This window comes from Apus apus, chromosome 17 (assembly GCF_020740795.1).
Source record: "Apus apus isolate bApuApu2 chromosome 17, bApuApu2.pri.cur, whole genome shotgun sequence".
Taxonomy (NCBI): Eukaryota; Metazoa; Chordata; class Aves; order Apodiformes; family Apodidae; genus Apus; species Apus apus.
Window position 1 is genome coordinate 5,774,070 of NC_067298.1, and position 15,977 is coordinate 5,790,046.

Genomic DNA, 15,977 nt, shown 5'->3' on the forward strand with positions numbered 1-15,977 from the left:
CGCAGACCCTGCTATGAAGTTTCTTCAGTGACTCAAAAAAGCAACGTGCTGCACTTGATGTTGCCGAAAGCCCTGGTGCTGCACCCCGGGCTGCTTTGATCACCAGAGGTGAGTGACTGGCTGTGTGTTCCCTGCAGGGTGTAGACTGGAGTACTGGCTGTACCTGCAAGTGCAGGGTGTGAGCGTCAGGTGCACCCATACCTGTGCACGTGGCTTGGGAAGCCCTGGGCAGGTGACAGTTCTTCTGTAGAGCTGTGGAAGGGTGAATTGCTGCTCTTGGTACTCTGTGTGTGGCTGGCAGTGTGAAATCATAAGCGAGTTACAAATTCTTTTATGCTGTTTGATTTTTTTTTAATTCTTCTTTATATTAAATTAATCTACAGTAACCAGTTCCTCCATGCTTGACAAAGTGCTGAACAATGCCCAGCCCCCCGTGAGCCCTGCACAGGCTGTGGTGTAATCCCCCCCTTTAGCTGATCTGTGCTCTCTTTTCTCTAGTCTTTGTAATGAGCAAAGTTACTTTCTAATCTGTGACTGTTAAAGCCACACACACAAAACACAGACATTTAATTTTCCCTCTTAACTTCGTAAAGCATTTGTTATTTTGAGGAAGCTGCATAAAGCAACTCTGCTTCCTCTGAGCTGCCTTCTCATGTCTTCTTGCTTCACAGATCTCTGCACATTGTGGTTTTTTAATCATGTTTAAAACCCTCTGCCTGTGTTCCCCGATGGCCATGCAGACTGTGAGGCACAAGAGCAGCATGAGGACCTAGCAGTGTGAAAATGGGTTCATTGGCATGACAAGCCACAAAGCTGGTGTTAGCAGCAGTAGTTTTGGGAATTGTCTGCAGTCCCTTGAAGCAGTGCAACTGTTATCTGCCTGATTTTGCTTGGAATGTTTAGGATTAGCGTCAAAATTAGCCAGTTCATGAAAATACCTTGGTTGTCAAACAACAGAGCTCACTGGAGGCAGAGAGGGCTGGACCAAAAGGCCAAGTGGTGGCAGACCTAGGTGAGACTTCTGGCCCCAAGATCTCTGTGCTGTTTGCTTCTAGGATATAAGCACAGCCATCAAAGTTTGTAGGTTGGATTTAAAAAAAAAAAGGCATCATGTTTTGGAGGTTCATTTTGAAGGAAAAGAGCTCTGTATTGGCATAGTGCTTAGGAATCTTGGTCAGGACAAGTGGCAGGGAATCACTGGGCAGAGTTGTTGATGGAGGGTTTACTTTTCCAGGGTAAACGTTCCCCCTTCAAATCCTCTTTCTGTCCTTTCTCTCTTTTCCATCCATCCTCTTTAGGGACCCAGTGTCTTGTATGACAGTCCTCCTGTGCTGGAATGGGAAGAAGGGATAGAATACAGCACCTTGTATGCCAAGGGCAGTGTAGGAGCAGAGCCCTGCAATGAGGAAAGGAGGCACCTGAACTCCTGGAGGTTCAAGTTTGTAGTTCATACACTTCACCAAGAATTGCCTGAAGTTGCTGATTCTCCATGGACTTTACAGATCTGAAAACTTTTTGTTGTGGTCACTTCAGAGTGTCCTAGTGAACAGCCACAGTCACAGGCAGTGAACGTGAGGAAAATTCCTCCAGAAACTGAGTCTGCTGGGTGGATTCTGGTGCCAGTTTCAGACACACGCTAGCCTCTGTCATGCTGTTGTTGTTGGCAGAGCTGCTGTTGCAACATGGCTCTTTTGCAGGGTGGATGGCCACTAAGAACTGGCGCTTGAAGTTCTCACTGAGGACAATGTAGAGGAAGGGGTTGAGGCAACTGTTGGCATAGCCCAAGCTAATGGCAAAATTGTAGGCATAAAAGAAGGCCATGGATGGTGTGTCAATGCCGAGGTGGACCAGCTGGAGGATGTAGAAGGGAGCCCAACAAATAAAAAAGGCAGAGCAGATGGCAACTGCCATGTGGGTGACTTTCTTGGTACGTAGGCGAAGGCTCCTCTGGGGCAACGGGACCACAGCGGTGGCCATGTGCTGGAGGATCTTAAAATAGACCACACAGATCACAATCAGTGGCACAGCAAATGCCAGCATGAACTGATAGAGTGTGAACCAGTAGATATCAGTCTCTGGGTTGGGAAGCAAGAGGGCACAGCGGACTGTCCCATCCTCCAGAGGCATGAGACCTGCGTACATCCACACGGGAATGATGGTCAGGAAGGAGAGGAGCCACACCAAGCAGATTACTAGAGCTGCAACACATGGGGTCCTGACGTAGGTAGATTTTAGAGGGTAGACAGTAGCCAGGTAACGGTCCAGTGTCATCACTGTAAGGATGTTGGTGCTGGTGATCTGACTGTTGGTGTCCAGGGCAGTGATTATGGTGCATAAGGGAGCTCCAAAGTACCAGGAGCCATTGCCTAGGAGCTGGTGGATGAGGAAGGGCATGCCCAAGAGGAAGAGGAGATCCACAATGGAGAGGTTGAAGATAAAAATGTCAGGCACGGTTTGTTTGCATTTCAGTTTCTTCTTCTTGACAATAGTGTAGATGACAATGAGGTTCCCCACAATGCCCAGGAAGCAGATGATGCTGAAGAGACTGGGCATGATCACATTGGTGTATGGTGCTGGCTTCTCTGCTACTGCCAAAACAAACCAGAGCCATGAGTGCAACCTAGAAGCAACCTCTCTACATTTCTGTGTGCTTGCCCTGTTCTGCAGCTGGATCCCCCACAAAGATACAGCTTGGAATGATGTTTAAGACCCTCTGCTGTACTTGGAGAGGCTTAGCTGGGGACTTGACAACTCCTCCTCTGCCACCCAATGCATGCAGCACAGCACCCAAACCTGACTGTGTATAGATGTCTTTCCTCAGCTCTTCTCATGTACGTCTGTCCTGACTTGAACCTCCCCAGCTCCCTTTTGGGGACTAACATCAGGCTGGTGTGCTTCTGCACTTGGAGTTGATAGCAACTTTTCTTCTGGGAAATGCTGGGTGTCCAGCCCTTGTGAGGGGAGTGGATGAGCCAGCTGGTGCTTTCCACACCAGGGCAGTAAAGTTCTGTGGGTGCCAAAATCTGGATGGGCTGCCAAAAACTGGATATTGTCAGTGCTCAAGCTGTTGTCAGAAAGCTTCAGCTCATCTGTTGGGTGATTTGTCTTTTGTTGTACAGTATGAGACACAGTCCATTGACCATGTAGGCAGAAAACTAGTGCTTATCTATATGGTCAGAGCTGGGACTGTACCCTGGCTGTGTCTCACCTCTCCTGTAAGGGTTAGGCCAGAAGATACACTCCTTTCCACCTTTCCTTGTCCTTATCACTTTTTCTAATTTATTGTCTAGAAAGAAATCCAAGTGTGTGGCCAAACAGGGATTTGGGAGTATGTTTGAGTGGCCCTTCAACAGGGAATGCCTTAGTTGTACATGGATCAAAAACTGGCTTTAAGCTGTTGTCTGTATTCTGGAGGTAGGTGGATTGCAAAGGCAAAATTCGTGCCTGAACACACTTAGCTCATCAGTGTTGATGCTTGACTGTTGCTGATTGGAGTGGAAGGCCCAAACATAATCAAATTCATATTTGCCCTCTCCCCAGCCCAGCTTTAAAATCACATTTTCAAGCCAAGTGCCAACCCACAGAGATCTCTGCTCTTGGGCACAGAGGGTGGTGGCTGAGGCACCGATTGTGGTGCTCTCTTCTGCTGGGCTGTCGTGTGCAGTGTGTGATGGAGTCTTAAATCACCTTCTCAGCTGAGGCAAATCTCATTTCATCTCATTACTTCTGTGGGACCTGATTTTTTTTTTTCTGGGGAAAGACTTGTGTGAGTTGTGTGTGTGGCTGTTAGAGACACACATGACAGCCCCTAAGCCTTGGCTGCTTGTGTCTTTCATTGAATTGCAGATGATGCAATGTGGTTTTAATTGGAAAACTTTCAGTCACTCTGCTGTTCCATCTCCTTAGCAGCCTGCACCCATAGAAGTGAAGAGATCTCCAACAGAATGTAGGGAAATTTTGAAAATGAGATTAAGGGGAAGAGCAGATACTCATAAAGAGCTGTCTCGGCCACAGTGGTGTCTGTTTGCTGAGGTGGTATTTGCCAACTTTGACCTCTAGATTTCTTAAGTACAAACTCCTCCAGGTTTACTTTGGCATAGAGAAGCTTGACTGAACTGGCAAGATGACTGGGGCTACACCCCTAGCCTGTGGCTGGAAAAGTAGGTGTGTGACATCCCAACTGTGTAATATTTCAGTGCTCTTAGGAGAGAGGCATGATGAGCTGCCACTGTCTCAGTCCTGCTGGCACTAGGAAGCAGCCAGCTTAGGTAGAAGCCAAGATCAGAATCCAGTAGAGCTGTTGCAGCACCATTTTATCTGAAAGCCTCTATGTGAATGACAAGGCAGCCAATGAGACACAGGAGAACTGGCAGGGCCTGAAGGTGAAAGCCAGGCTGGGTTGGTAACACAAAAAACCCTGGTCCAGGCCATTTGTGGGGGGTTAAATAGCCCTTGTTCTTCCTGGCATCTCAATAATGAAAGGAAATGCCCCATGTGACGTGGCTTTTGGTAGATAACACTGTCATCAGCACTCTATTGAGATATGATACTTAATCTTCAGCATCCAGCCTGTGCATCCCCTCAACATCCAAATAAGTCTCACACCCCCTTGATACCTGAAGGTGGCAGACCAGAATTTGGAAGACTGACTGTGGTTGTGCTGTTCTGTGTATAGCTATTATGAGTTCTCTCTCTTAGTCCCAAACTTCATGAATGTAGTGAGAGTGGATTGTATGAGTGAAATGTAAAGGCTCCTTGGTTAGCTGTAAACTAGGACAAAAGGTCTCTTTCCTGCAGGAGAATCAATAGAGTGCTCATGGTGACCCTGTAACATTTGGAATTAATTCAGTTGGCCTTAGAGCAAAACACATGCAAGCCCAAAGGCTTCATGTGAAAGCTGTTCTGAACAGGGCTGTTGCATCTTTCCTGCTGCTGGTATTTGTACAAGCAGGACTTTCAAGTGTTGTTAGCTGGAAGCTCATATGAAGCTCTCTAGCCCATGTGTCTATTATGGGCTGGAGTCAGGAGTGCATGCCTATCAAATACTCCAAAGTTATCTCTTTTCTAAAGCCTCTTTCATCTTGAGATAAGGTTGAATCTGGATTTCCAGTGCTGCTTCTGTGCACATCCAGGTGGCTGTACTTTATTCACCGAAACAGCTTCAGGAATTTATTTGTCCTTGATCGTAGATCTGTGGCTGCCCTGTTACTCTCTTAAAAAGGTCCCAAAGGGGGACTGCACTATGTGAACTGAATGAGGATGGGCCTAATATTTTTTCTCTAAGGCAATTGTTGCCCTCAGTCATGCCCAGATATAGAAGAAACTGTCTGTATTGCATTTTGGAAAGAGGCACCTAAGGTATGTGTTCAGTTTATAAAGGACATGCTGGTGGAGCGGGAGTCAAAGACCACATGTGAAGCACCTTCTGTTGAAGAGTTTCACCAGCTTGCACCGTTGAGAACTGGCCTGCCTGACCCTAAACCATTGATTTTTGTAGCATGGAGAAAGCACGAGACTGAGGGGGATCTCTGCTTCCCTCCCCAGCGATCTCTCATGCTCTCCTTGCCGTGTTCCCTGCCCAGCTGGGCTGCTTCATCTCCTCTCTGCAGCTAAGACCAAAGGGCTGTTAGTGTCTCACAGACAAAAGCTTCAAGGCTCTGGGGCCAGCGGTGATGTTCTGGTGCTGCGCGGTGTCCAGGGGCTTTGGGGGGCTGCCCCAGCCCCCGGGAACCCCCGCCCGTCCCGGAGCTGTCCGCCCGCGGGTGCTGCCGGCTGGTCCGGCCCGGGAGTGGGGACGGGGGGTGCTGCGCTCCCCTCGGGGGGCACCGGCTGCCCCTCGGCCCCCGCTGGGCAGAAGCAGCTCAAGAGGCACGTGCAGGAGGAGTTGGCCCCATCAAAAAAAAAATAAACCCCAATCTGTCTCCGCGCCCCCGCGCAGCCCCTGCTCACCTGAGCCGTTCCGAGCCTCGGGTGCGGAGAAGTTGCGGGAGGAGTTGGCGGGAGCCATGGCACCGAGTCCTGGTGCCAGGGCTGGAGAAAGTTGGTCAGGTTCCCTCGGTGGATCCGCTGAGGCCATGTGGTGCTCCCCCCCACAGCCCCCTTTTCCCGGACGAGGGTCGGACAGAGTGCGGGGGGCTTGGAGCCTTCCCGAGCCGGCCAGCACAGGCTGCGGCTCCGCTCCGCTCCCGCCGAACGCGGAGCAGGTACTGGCATCAAGGAGCAGCTGACTCCGCCAGCCGCGTCGTCTGAGAGCATCCCCCCATCGCCGTGGGGTGGGAGGGAGCGGCGGGGCTGGGGGAGCTGCCCTCCTCCCGGGCGGGGGGCCCTGCGCAGTGCCTCGGCGGGGCTGCAGCCAGCGCCCCTTCCCAGCGCCAGCCGCCCCCGAGGGGATGGCAGGATCTGCGCCCTCCCAGCTCTGTGGCCAGCCTGCTCGTGCTATCGTCAGTGGGAGACAAATAGCGGATTTTGCCTTTTAAGTAGCTCTGCTCTCCTGCTCTGTGTGTACCTTTCTCTCTCGCAGAGATAAAGGCAGTTTTCATGCCTGAGTCATGGACACATTCCCACTAGTGGGGCTGGAGGATGTCAGGGCACCAAACTGCCCACTGAAAACTCTGTTGTTTTGACCCTCTGACCCATATAACTATTTTCAAGCTGAGACACTTGTAATTAGATCTTTGCTGTTCCACTTCTTGCCACTGGTAATTTGTTTCCTAGCTCCAGAAATTAGCCCTATTGCTAGCTCAGATTTTGTGTTCTGTTTTTTTGGCCTTAAAAATACTAAGCAGGAACCTCTTTGGGCTTTGAGATTTGCTTTGCTCTTTTTCTGTGCCTTGCCAGAGCAGTAGCCTGCTCTTTTCTGATGATTTTGTTGTCCTTCCTGCCTACTGTTTATACATGAGTTGGGTTCCTCCATTAGGGTTTGATTAAATCACATGTTACCAGGGTAAAAGGATCATCCTGTACCTCTGAGCATTTCCTGAAATAAAAAGCACACTATTATGTCAAAAGCCTGCAAGAAAACCAGCAGCAACAGCCAGCTTTTTCCTCTGTGGTTGAGTGCAGTGCAGGGGATTGGGTTTGTTTTATAAAAACTACATCTGTCTGGAAATCTCCCTTGCTTCTGTCTCTTTTCCTGTAGTTGTTAAAGGCTGGCATCAACTGCAGGCACCATTATTTGGAGCTCCATAAGGCTGTATCAAACAGGACTAGAAGTTCTCTGTACCATTAAAAAAGAGGCCTAGCACACTCATACCACAAACAATCCCAGCATGGGCTGTAAACCAGATTTGACAGCAGCATTTTTAGTATGGGCCTTTCATTGTGTCAGCCAAAGGAGTTCATCATCGTTAGGTTGTCCTCTAGTGGACCAGCAGTAGACAGGAACGTGGAGATGCTTCACCAAGGCATTGTAGCTCTCAGGAACTGGAGATGGGCTGCAGCCAGTCTGTCAGGCTATGAGGTTTTTGCTGAGTCTCTGGAGTTGTCTCAGTCATTTGCCCAAGAGGTTTTTCCCTGGCAGATATCTGTGGTATAGATGACAGTTTTGAACCTGCACTGTTGTGGAAAAAGTGATGCTTCTCAGTCACATAATATTTTTTTTAAAATGCCTTTTTTTTTTTTCTCACATCTTGGGCAAATCCTAGTGCTCATCTCTATGGGGTTACTGCTGCAAAACAAGGTATGGTTAGTGTGCAGAGAGAATGAGCTAAGGCAGGAGAGCTATTGTGAGCAGGTTGATGTCCTCTGCAGTGAGTGCCTTTGTGTAATTTCATTTAATCCAGTATTGAAGTATAGAGTATGAGTGTTTGTGTGGGAGACTGGTGGGTAGTTGCTATTCCAAACATTTTTCCCTGCACAGACAAGCTCCTACTCACTTTCCCTGGAGAGGAACGAGCTATCTTACAGCTTTCAAGAACCTGACATTTAAATTTAGCAGTTTCCAAAGGACAGCGTTATTTTTAATTTGCAATCTCAAATGTTGCTGTTCACTTAGAAACTGCCTTGCATTTGAGGAAACTGTAATTCCTCCTTCTTAGCTGTAGGGGCATGATAAATCACATCTGCTCCACCCCTGATGCACACATGTCACAGCTGCAGTGACAAAGCTGTGCTCAGCACTTGAGTCACTTCCCCAGCATGGCTGTGTGTCTGTTTTATTACTGGGCTTTTACAGCAGACTGAGGAGATTTGGTTCTCCCTTTCTGCTATGTCAATCTATGGAATGTCAATCTATGGAATATCAATCTATGGAAATTCCTGCCCCAATGAGTGGCTGGTCTCTATAATTCTAGCCCCCCCCCCCCAACCCCCCCCCCCCCCCCCCCCCCCCCCGGCCCCCGAGCTGAAAGGATAGAGGGGAAGGAGAGGAATGTTAACTGCAGCAATTGGTGATGCTCAGCCTGTCTGTGCACAGAGCTCATTGTTGCCAGAAGAAGCAGGCATGGCAGTCAGCTCATTATCTCACTGAAGACTTGAAGACAGCAGGTCTCTGAAGGACTAGTTCTGTGAGTGCTCATGGACTGGAAACTGCAGCAGGGAGAAGCTCTCAAGGGGCCTTGGGATATAGCTGAGGAGTTGTACTAACCACTCCATGTAATTAAAAGGAAGACTGAGGCACTAAGCCCTTGGAAACACATCTTAAAAGATATATAGTAATTAACATTTATGTAGAGAACTGCCATCTCGACAGCCTAATGATGCAGATAAAGGTGTGGAAACGGAGTTGAGCCCTTGAACATAAAAGAAAAAAAAATTACTTCCTACAAACTTGATATCACCACTATCCTTAGACCATCCTTTCTGCAACATTACTGCTATGAAGAGAGATAGTGATCTCCCAAAGCTGCTGCTAGGCAAATTCCATGACTAGGGAGTGAATCTGGTTGGTCTAACAGTGGTTTAACCCTGAAAGACTCTTGCATTTCAGTAATGATTTGTATTTCCTGTATCTATCCCAGCTGGAGATCCTATCTTATGCAACAGGAGTAGAACCACAGCATCCCGTGGGGCAGAAGGCAGTGCCAGCTTCTGTTACTGTGCTACTGAAACCCTCTCCCCAGCTCATTTCACCAAATAATTTCTCATTAAATGGAAACTTTCTCATTTGCTAAATATTTATTTAGTGCCTAGCTACTGCTCTGATTTGCACTCTAGAGAGAGGAGCCTTCACTAAAAGCCAAGTTGTTAATCCTCCCCTCTAACTCACTGGTCTCCTTATTCACAACTCTTGACTTACAGAACAGGCCTCTGCATTTTTATTACTTAGCTCTTTGTATTGATCAAATAGCCTAATGGGTGAAGTTTCATCCTTGCAGTGGCCTTAGGGATGGGGATGATTTAATTCAGGAAGTGTCAGACATGGTGCATCAACCCTCCATCCTGGCCAAGTACTTGCATCTTGCTGTCTCTGTCCAGTAGTTGCACATCAGTCTCACCCCTTTTCAGGCAAAACTGGTAAAGCAGTTTCCAGTTGATCTGTTTTGCCTCCCTTGATTCTGGAAAGTGATTCTTTATTATAACTTCTCATCTACAGGGAAGGAAAGTGTCATGTGGCAAAGTTAAATAATTTCCCTAAAGCCACGTGCTGAGCTTGAGGTCAAAAATTGACAGTAATTCTCCCTACACCAGCACTGGCTTAGGCAGCATCTTATTTGTCTTTTTGCAATGATTATCCCAGCACAACTATTTGCGTCCCCACAGAGGAGTGTGTGCTGAATGTAATTGTTTGATTAAAGAAAACTAAACCCCAGAAAACCCAAAGGTTTGAAGGAACAGCTTTGTCAAGGCAATTTGATGGTGACTCAGGGGTTGCTGTCATCAATCTAGATGTGTGCTGCATAGATGGTCTGGCTGTTGGGAAACAAGTTGCTGTTGTGTCTTGATGCTTGATTCCTTTCTGACCAGTACTTTCTGGTACTGTGTGATCTGGTACTGCCCTGAGCTGGTGTTAATGAACATGGAGCTGTGGCCTGAGACTGAGCTGTGAGCAAAGCCCTGATTTCCCAGCTCCCAGACTCTGCTTTCTCTTGTGCCTGTGTGTCTCTAATGAACAAAACAGAGTGAATTCCCTTCCTCACCTGCTCCATAAACTCACATGTGGCTTTACAGGAATACTTAGCTAAGCCATCATCTGCACCCTCTTGTTATCCATACTGGGTTTCTAATTAATTAGCACAAAGTGGGCATTTATCTGAACCCAGATGACCACCTCCTCTCTCCCACAGGCTTCCTGCCCTTCAAATGATATGTCCAAGCTGCCTGGTCAGTCCTGGCTCATTCTAGTCTCACACTGGTAATTTGAGGTTTAAGTCTTCAGCCTCTGACCATCCCAGTTACTTGCAGTGAGCCAAAGGCCAGGGCAGCAGCCTCCTGTGGTTTTGTCTTGATTGCTAAAGGTTAGAGAATCCCAGAGACAAAAGCACAGCCAAAAATAAGAAGGAGCCAAGCAGGGCTTGTCCTGTGACAGGGAATCTGAGAGGCTGGTGGGCTCCATGGCTGTCCACAGCCATGTGCTGAGGTCAAGGATGTGGATCTGTGCTCAGTGAAACGGGAAGATCCCATCAGCAGAGATAAGAAGCTGCTGGCAGCTCTCAACATCCAACAGAAACAGCCAGGAGCCCCCAGGGAAGCAAATCCTGCTGCAGGCTATGGTGTTAGTCACTGTGCTTCCCTTCTACAAGAACAGGCATTAGTGCAAGGAGGAGGAAGCTGTAACCTGAATTCCTCCCGAGCCTGAACTGGGAAAAGAAACTTTGGCTCAGTTTTGTAGCTCGTGGGTTCAGGAGGAGGCAGAGCAGGAGGATTGATGCACAGGGGTTGGCAACCAAGAATAGATGTCTGCCCAACCTGAAATGAGGGCTCTGGCACCCTTTTCAATGAGAATAATGGTGTTGAACTTGGAAATGGAAATTACAGATCTGAGATGGAGCAAAACTAAAAATCCTCAGAGGTTCAAGTCAGGGAGATGAGATAAACTCTAGTCACTGCTTGAAAAAGAGCTGTCACTTGAAATTGCAAATCCAAGCACAAGGATTTATGACAGAGCTATTAGAAGAGAGGTGATGTTTTATAACCAAAGACTGCAATCCTGCTGCCTGATTCTGAGCAAGGGCAGGAGGGAGGAAAGCAGTAATAGCTGATTTTTGAGCTGCGGTACATTGAATCTACCTGAAGTCCAGTAAAGCATTTGATACAGCATCTCCCAGGACATTCTTTGGTTGGAGAAGCTGAAAACCTGTAAAATAAGGAATGAAATCACAAATGAGACTGGCGTCTTGTGTTTAGAGGAGGGCTGTTAGTGGTGGTAGCAAGGGATGGGAAACTCTTCTGATGGGAACCTTCAGGCCCCAGGAAAAGCTCAGCTCACTTGGGCAGTCAGGTCACTGGAGTAGCCAGATGTTGTTTTCCTCTCTGCTTCCCCCTGGAAAATCAGCCATATGTGCCCTGTGCTGCTGCTGGGCATGGAGATGTCTGCCAGGGTTGGAGGCTGTGGTTGAGGGCACTGGAAGAGTTGGGAATCTTTTAAAATTATAATAAAAAGTGACGCTAACTTATGAAAACAATCTGTAAACCACTTAACCCCTTGGGCTGTTAAACATAAAGAGCAGAGACAGACATTTCAGCAACAGCAATCAGCAGTTGTTCTCAGCTGGGAGCTCATTAGTTGGAAAGATGGGAGAGGAGCAAGATGTGGGTTTGGTGTGAGCTCCCTGTTTAACATGGCTCAAAACAAGGCAAATGCAATTGTCAGAGGGATCAGGTGAGATTTCCCTGACAGGAGTTGCTGCTGTTGTGTAAGATGGGAGTGAAACTTCCTCTGCAAATGTGTGTGGATTTTTGGTCTCTTATGTCCAGGTCTCCACGGAAAGTTGAGCTGCAGGAAGACTAAGTGGATCAGGGCAGAGTCAGAGTGCAGGGAGATGAGTGGGCTGGTGCTGGGGATGGGCAGACCTGGTACCATGTCCAGTTTTGCAGGTCAAGCTCACAAAACAAGGTGTTTTCTGAGATGATGCTTGCTTTCATACTCAATTCAGGTTTCAGGAGAAGAGTTAAATAAGCCAAAAGATGGCCGTTCTGCTGATTGCCTTAAAATATTTGGAGAGAGTTCATCTGGACAAAAATCAGGCCCAAATGTTATTTTTGATTGACTTGGTTCCTGGAGGGTTTTGCAGCAGTAGAGGATGCAGATACATCAGTGTGATGCTTTCTAAATGTCCCAGTTTGCCACTGGGTCTCTCTCTCCTCTCTCCCTGATTTTTCCCTGCTGTGTGAGAAGGGCTGTTGGTCTAGAAGGCAATGGAGATATTTCTACTGTCTCCTGCTCTGGGTTATTCCTCTATGCAAAGACCCCTTTCCACATCCTAAGCCACCATAGCACTGTGGGTCAGTGCACTCAGATTGTCTTCCCATCAGCGCTGTGCACGGTTGCCTTGCTCATGCCTTTTTCTTTTCCCCTCTGACTTTTTTTCCAGGCGGGGGTGACAGTTAATGCCTTTGTAAAGCAAATTAAATGTATTGTGCAGAGTTCTCTAGAAAAGAGTGTGTGTATGAATCTGGGCTGTTGGGCTTGTCAGCAGATCCAAGAAACCAGACCTGTCTCTAGGTCCAGGTTTCTTCTCTGTCAGAAAAACATAGTTAATTAAAGCCTTCTCCTGAAAGGAATTTCTTAGCCACACTAGAAGGATAACAAAGCAAAAGCCATGTCCTTAATCCTGCCCTTTCATCTCCTGGAAATTCCTTCCTCTCCTGTCTCTTTCTCTGTGTCCTGATTGTTAAAAGAAACGAGAAATAATTTCCACTTGGAAAAAAAACAAGACAACAAAACTCCAGCCCAGCTGATCGTGGCAGAAGCCAAGGAGACGGGAACTGAAAGGAGGGAGCTGTTAATGAAGCATCAGTTGTGAGCCAGGGGCAGGAGCTGGAGCCTATCCAGATGGCACCACTAATTCCCTGCATCCACTTTACACACATGTCCTCTCCAAAGAGCCCAGCAGAGAGGCTGCCCTTCACAGCACTGGTCAGCCAGAACCTTGCCCACAGCCCTGAGAGGGAATCTGGGTTATTCCAGGCCTCCATCCGAACTCCTTCCAGGGATGGGGAATGATATCTTCCCTTCTGACTGTCAAGGAAAAATAGAGCCCCAAACTTTGTTTTTGACATTGCATTCCTGCAGGGATGCATCAGTGCTCCTGTCGCTCCTCTCCCTCTGGCTGGGAGGAAGGAGCAGAGCGTGCAGAGAAACAGGGAGAAAAGGGAATGGACGGCAGGGCTGGCAGCCTGGGGAGCAGGGGGATGTTGGCATGGCCCCAATGGCAGAGCATGCTGTGGCCAGGCTGACAGTGCCCTGTCTGCAGCCTGGTTTCCCACAGCTTCCCTTCACCCTCAGTCAGCCTGGATATTCATGTTTCCTGGCCTGACAGATAAGGCGGCCTTGCCATTAGTCAGGAGGCCTGGAGAATGGGATCAACGTGAGGCAGGCACGCTGTGGAGTTAATCTCCTTTACTCCCTGATGATGGATGGAGCTCATTGCAGGCATTAATCAAGTCTGAGTGTGTACCAGGCAAAATGGATTAGACACTGTGCTGTTGGCAGAGGTGTGTCCCGAGTCCCTGGGCAATCCTGGAGGATGCCCAGCACAGTGGCAGTGCCAGCTGGGGCTGCAGTGCTGTGGTGTGGGTGACAGTTTATGGTTGCCAGATCCCAAGGAATGCTTAGCTGTTTCCATGCTTCTGCTCTCCAAGCACTGGTTGTGCCTCTGACTGGGGACAGGGCTGGGAGATGGGTCCCATCTATGGCTGGACTGTGCTCATCTGTGAAATCACTTTCCCAAAGAACCTGTGGAAGCTGCTGGCATGGTTCCAGTTGCAACCAAACATTTCCAGTTTTGTGGTCTCCAGATCTGCCTGTTACCCAGAGGAGACTCAACTGCCTGTGCAGTGAAGCTCAGATGCAAATGAAGATGAAGCATCATGCAACAGAAACCCTGGAGACACTGGGAAAGGGCTGTCCTGGATGAGCAGGAATGGGACCCACCATCAGAACCCAGCCCTGGTTGCAGCTCTGCAGAAGGCTGTGTAAAAGACTCTTCTTCTGGTGTGAGATCAGCACAGGGCAGAGATGAGTGAGATCACACCCCCAACTCCAAACTGTGCTGCAGGCTAGCCTGGACATCGTGGACTCAAGAAGCTGGGTCTTGGAGGCAAAGCAAGACTGTTGCAGAGTGAGAGACATGCTCTTTGTCTGCTTCAGAGTGGTGTTCAGGTACCAGTGAAAACAACTCCCAAGTCCTGGTCCTCCAAAGAGAGAAGCTCAGGCCCAAGGAAGAAGGAGGAAATGCCTGGATTCATAGACTGTGCTGTACCACAAGTGTCACACCACTGGGAGCAGAGTATGGATTTCCATCTTAACCACTCTCCAGCACCTTCTTCTCCCTTAGAAATTAGCAGCTTAGGGTATTCCCAGCAGACAGCCTGGAGCCCCAGTCTCTATTGAAGTGATGCTGGTGGCCCACATGCTCCCTGACATGTGGCAGCTGGAGGTTGCAATATTCAGTGACAGCCAACAAGTTGTGGTTTTCTGATGATCAATGACACCTCCCTCCTGATGGGAGCCATTCAGCATCCTTGCTGGTGGATCATAACAGAGTCGAGATGGAAACTGGGCACTTCCAGAGAATAACACTCAATGCAGGGACTGTAGTGCTGGTGTTACAAGTCAGTCTATTTCCTCCAGGTTGAACCTAGAAGGGGACCCAGTTTCTGCAGGTAAATATCCCTGACCTTCATTTCCAGGACAGGTGCAAGTGGATGGGCAGAACCTGAGGGGTTTGTAAACAGACATTTTCTTTTTTCCCCTCTGCCTTAAGTGCAAAGCCCAACTGACATCAAAGCAACAGAAAAACTAATCCCATTTTGAATCAGCGCAAGCACACGCAGTGAATGTTAAACAGGGAATCTGGCAGCAGAAGAAGGGAGGATTATCTTTAATTTCCTGAGAGAGGGACTGAGCAAGGGATACAGAGAGGAAAGGAAGGCACAGGACCAGAAGGAAGTGGCTTTCAGCAGTGGGAGGCTCATGGAGGAGGAAAGCAGGCGGACAGAAGGGTAGTGTGAGCAGCACACGTGTGCCTGGAGAGGTGAGTCTGGCTGGAGCCGAGTGCTGGCACATGGGAAAACTGCTCCTACCAGGAGCCCTGTGCCAGTGCCTGCCCAAATTCCCATGTGGATGCAGGGGAAAGGATTGTACGTAGGGTTTGCTGTGCTGGGGCAGAGACTGGTGCAGACTGTACCTCCCAACTTGTGTTTGAGCTGTGGCTGTGGAGATGCTTTTCTGAGGGTGCTTGGAGCTGGACTCCAGTGGAGTGATGTTGCCAAGGGCTGGATACCTCAGGTCTCAAGTGTGAGGGGGATTTCTTTGCTGTAAAAGACTGTAGTTGAGCAGAGCTTGCCAAATCATCTCCAAAGCCCTGTTACCTGCTGGAGAGCTGAATCTAGGTACAGTTTATGTTGTCTGCCACCAGCAGGTACCACCAGCTCTAAAAAGGGTAGTTGCCACTGTTTTCCATACTGTGGCTGACATTCATCTTTGCAGGGCACATGCACATGGAGCTGTGATCAGGTTCTAGCCTGGAGCTGGGATTTGTCCTGGCATTGAAGCTCAGCCAGCCTGGGGCTGCAGGCAGTGGCTGTGCTGCACATGGTGCAGAGGCAGGAGGTGTCTGGGGCCAAACTAGCCCAAAAACCCCTCTGCCAAGGCCTAATCCTGGAGAGCACAGTATCCACCTCCTTGTGGGCAGTGCATTTCCCCCTTGATAAAACCTTCTTGGGCTTCTTCCAGCAGCAGCGATTGCCAAGAAGGTTTTCAAAAGGTAGTAGAATAAATGAGTACATGAGCACCATGTGTGTTTGGTTCTCCTGTCCTTCTCTAGCTTTGTCCTTGGCCAGTGAGGTGGAGCACTGAGGGAGGTGGGAAATACCTG

The 15,977-nt window shown here is 48.7% G+C and overlaps 1 protein-coding gene across 2 annotated transcripts; it reads right to left on the bottom strand.

The window, feature by feature from the left end:
- Positions 1 to 1,269: 1,269 nt before the first annotated feature.
- LOC127391771 (melanin-concentrating hormone receptor 1-like) lies at positions 1,270 to 6,112 on the bottom strand. 2 transcript variants are annotated; one of them, XM_051634881.1, is made up of 2 exons: positions 5,950 to 6,112; positions 1,270 to 2,585 (listed from the first exon to the last, which is right to left on the bottom strand). In XM_051634881.1, the coding sequence occupies exons 1-2, from the start codon at positions 6,074 to 6,076 to the stop codon at positions 1,540 to 1,542; spliced, it is 1,173 nt and encodes a 390-aa protein (XP_051490841.1). In that variant the 5' UTR covers positions 6,077 to 6,112; the 3' UTR covers positions 1,270 to 1,539. The 2 variants fall into 2 exon arrangements, with proteins under 2 accessions (XP_051490841.1, XP_051490840.1); XM_051634880.1 differs by having other exon boundaries at positions 1,270 to 2,588.
- Between the last annotated feature and the right edge of the window lie 9,865 nt (positions 6,113 to 15,977).

Bases quoted from the DNA above. Each gene is read 5' to 3' on its own strand.
- LOC127391771 (XM_051634880.1), bottom strand. From the start codon at position 6,076: ATGGCCTCAGCGGATCCACCGAGGGAACCTGACCAACTTTCTCCAGCC. The intron at 2,589-5,949 runs GTGAGCAGGGGC...TTGTTTTGGCAG, and splicing joins CGAGGCTCGGAACGGCTCAG to TAGCAGAGAAGCCAGCACCA.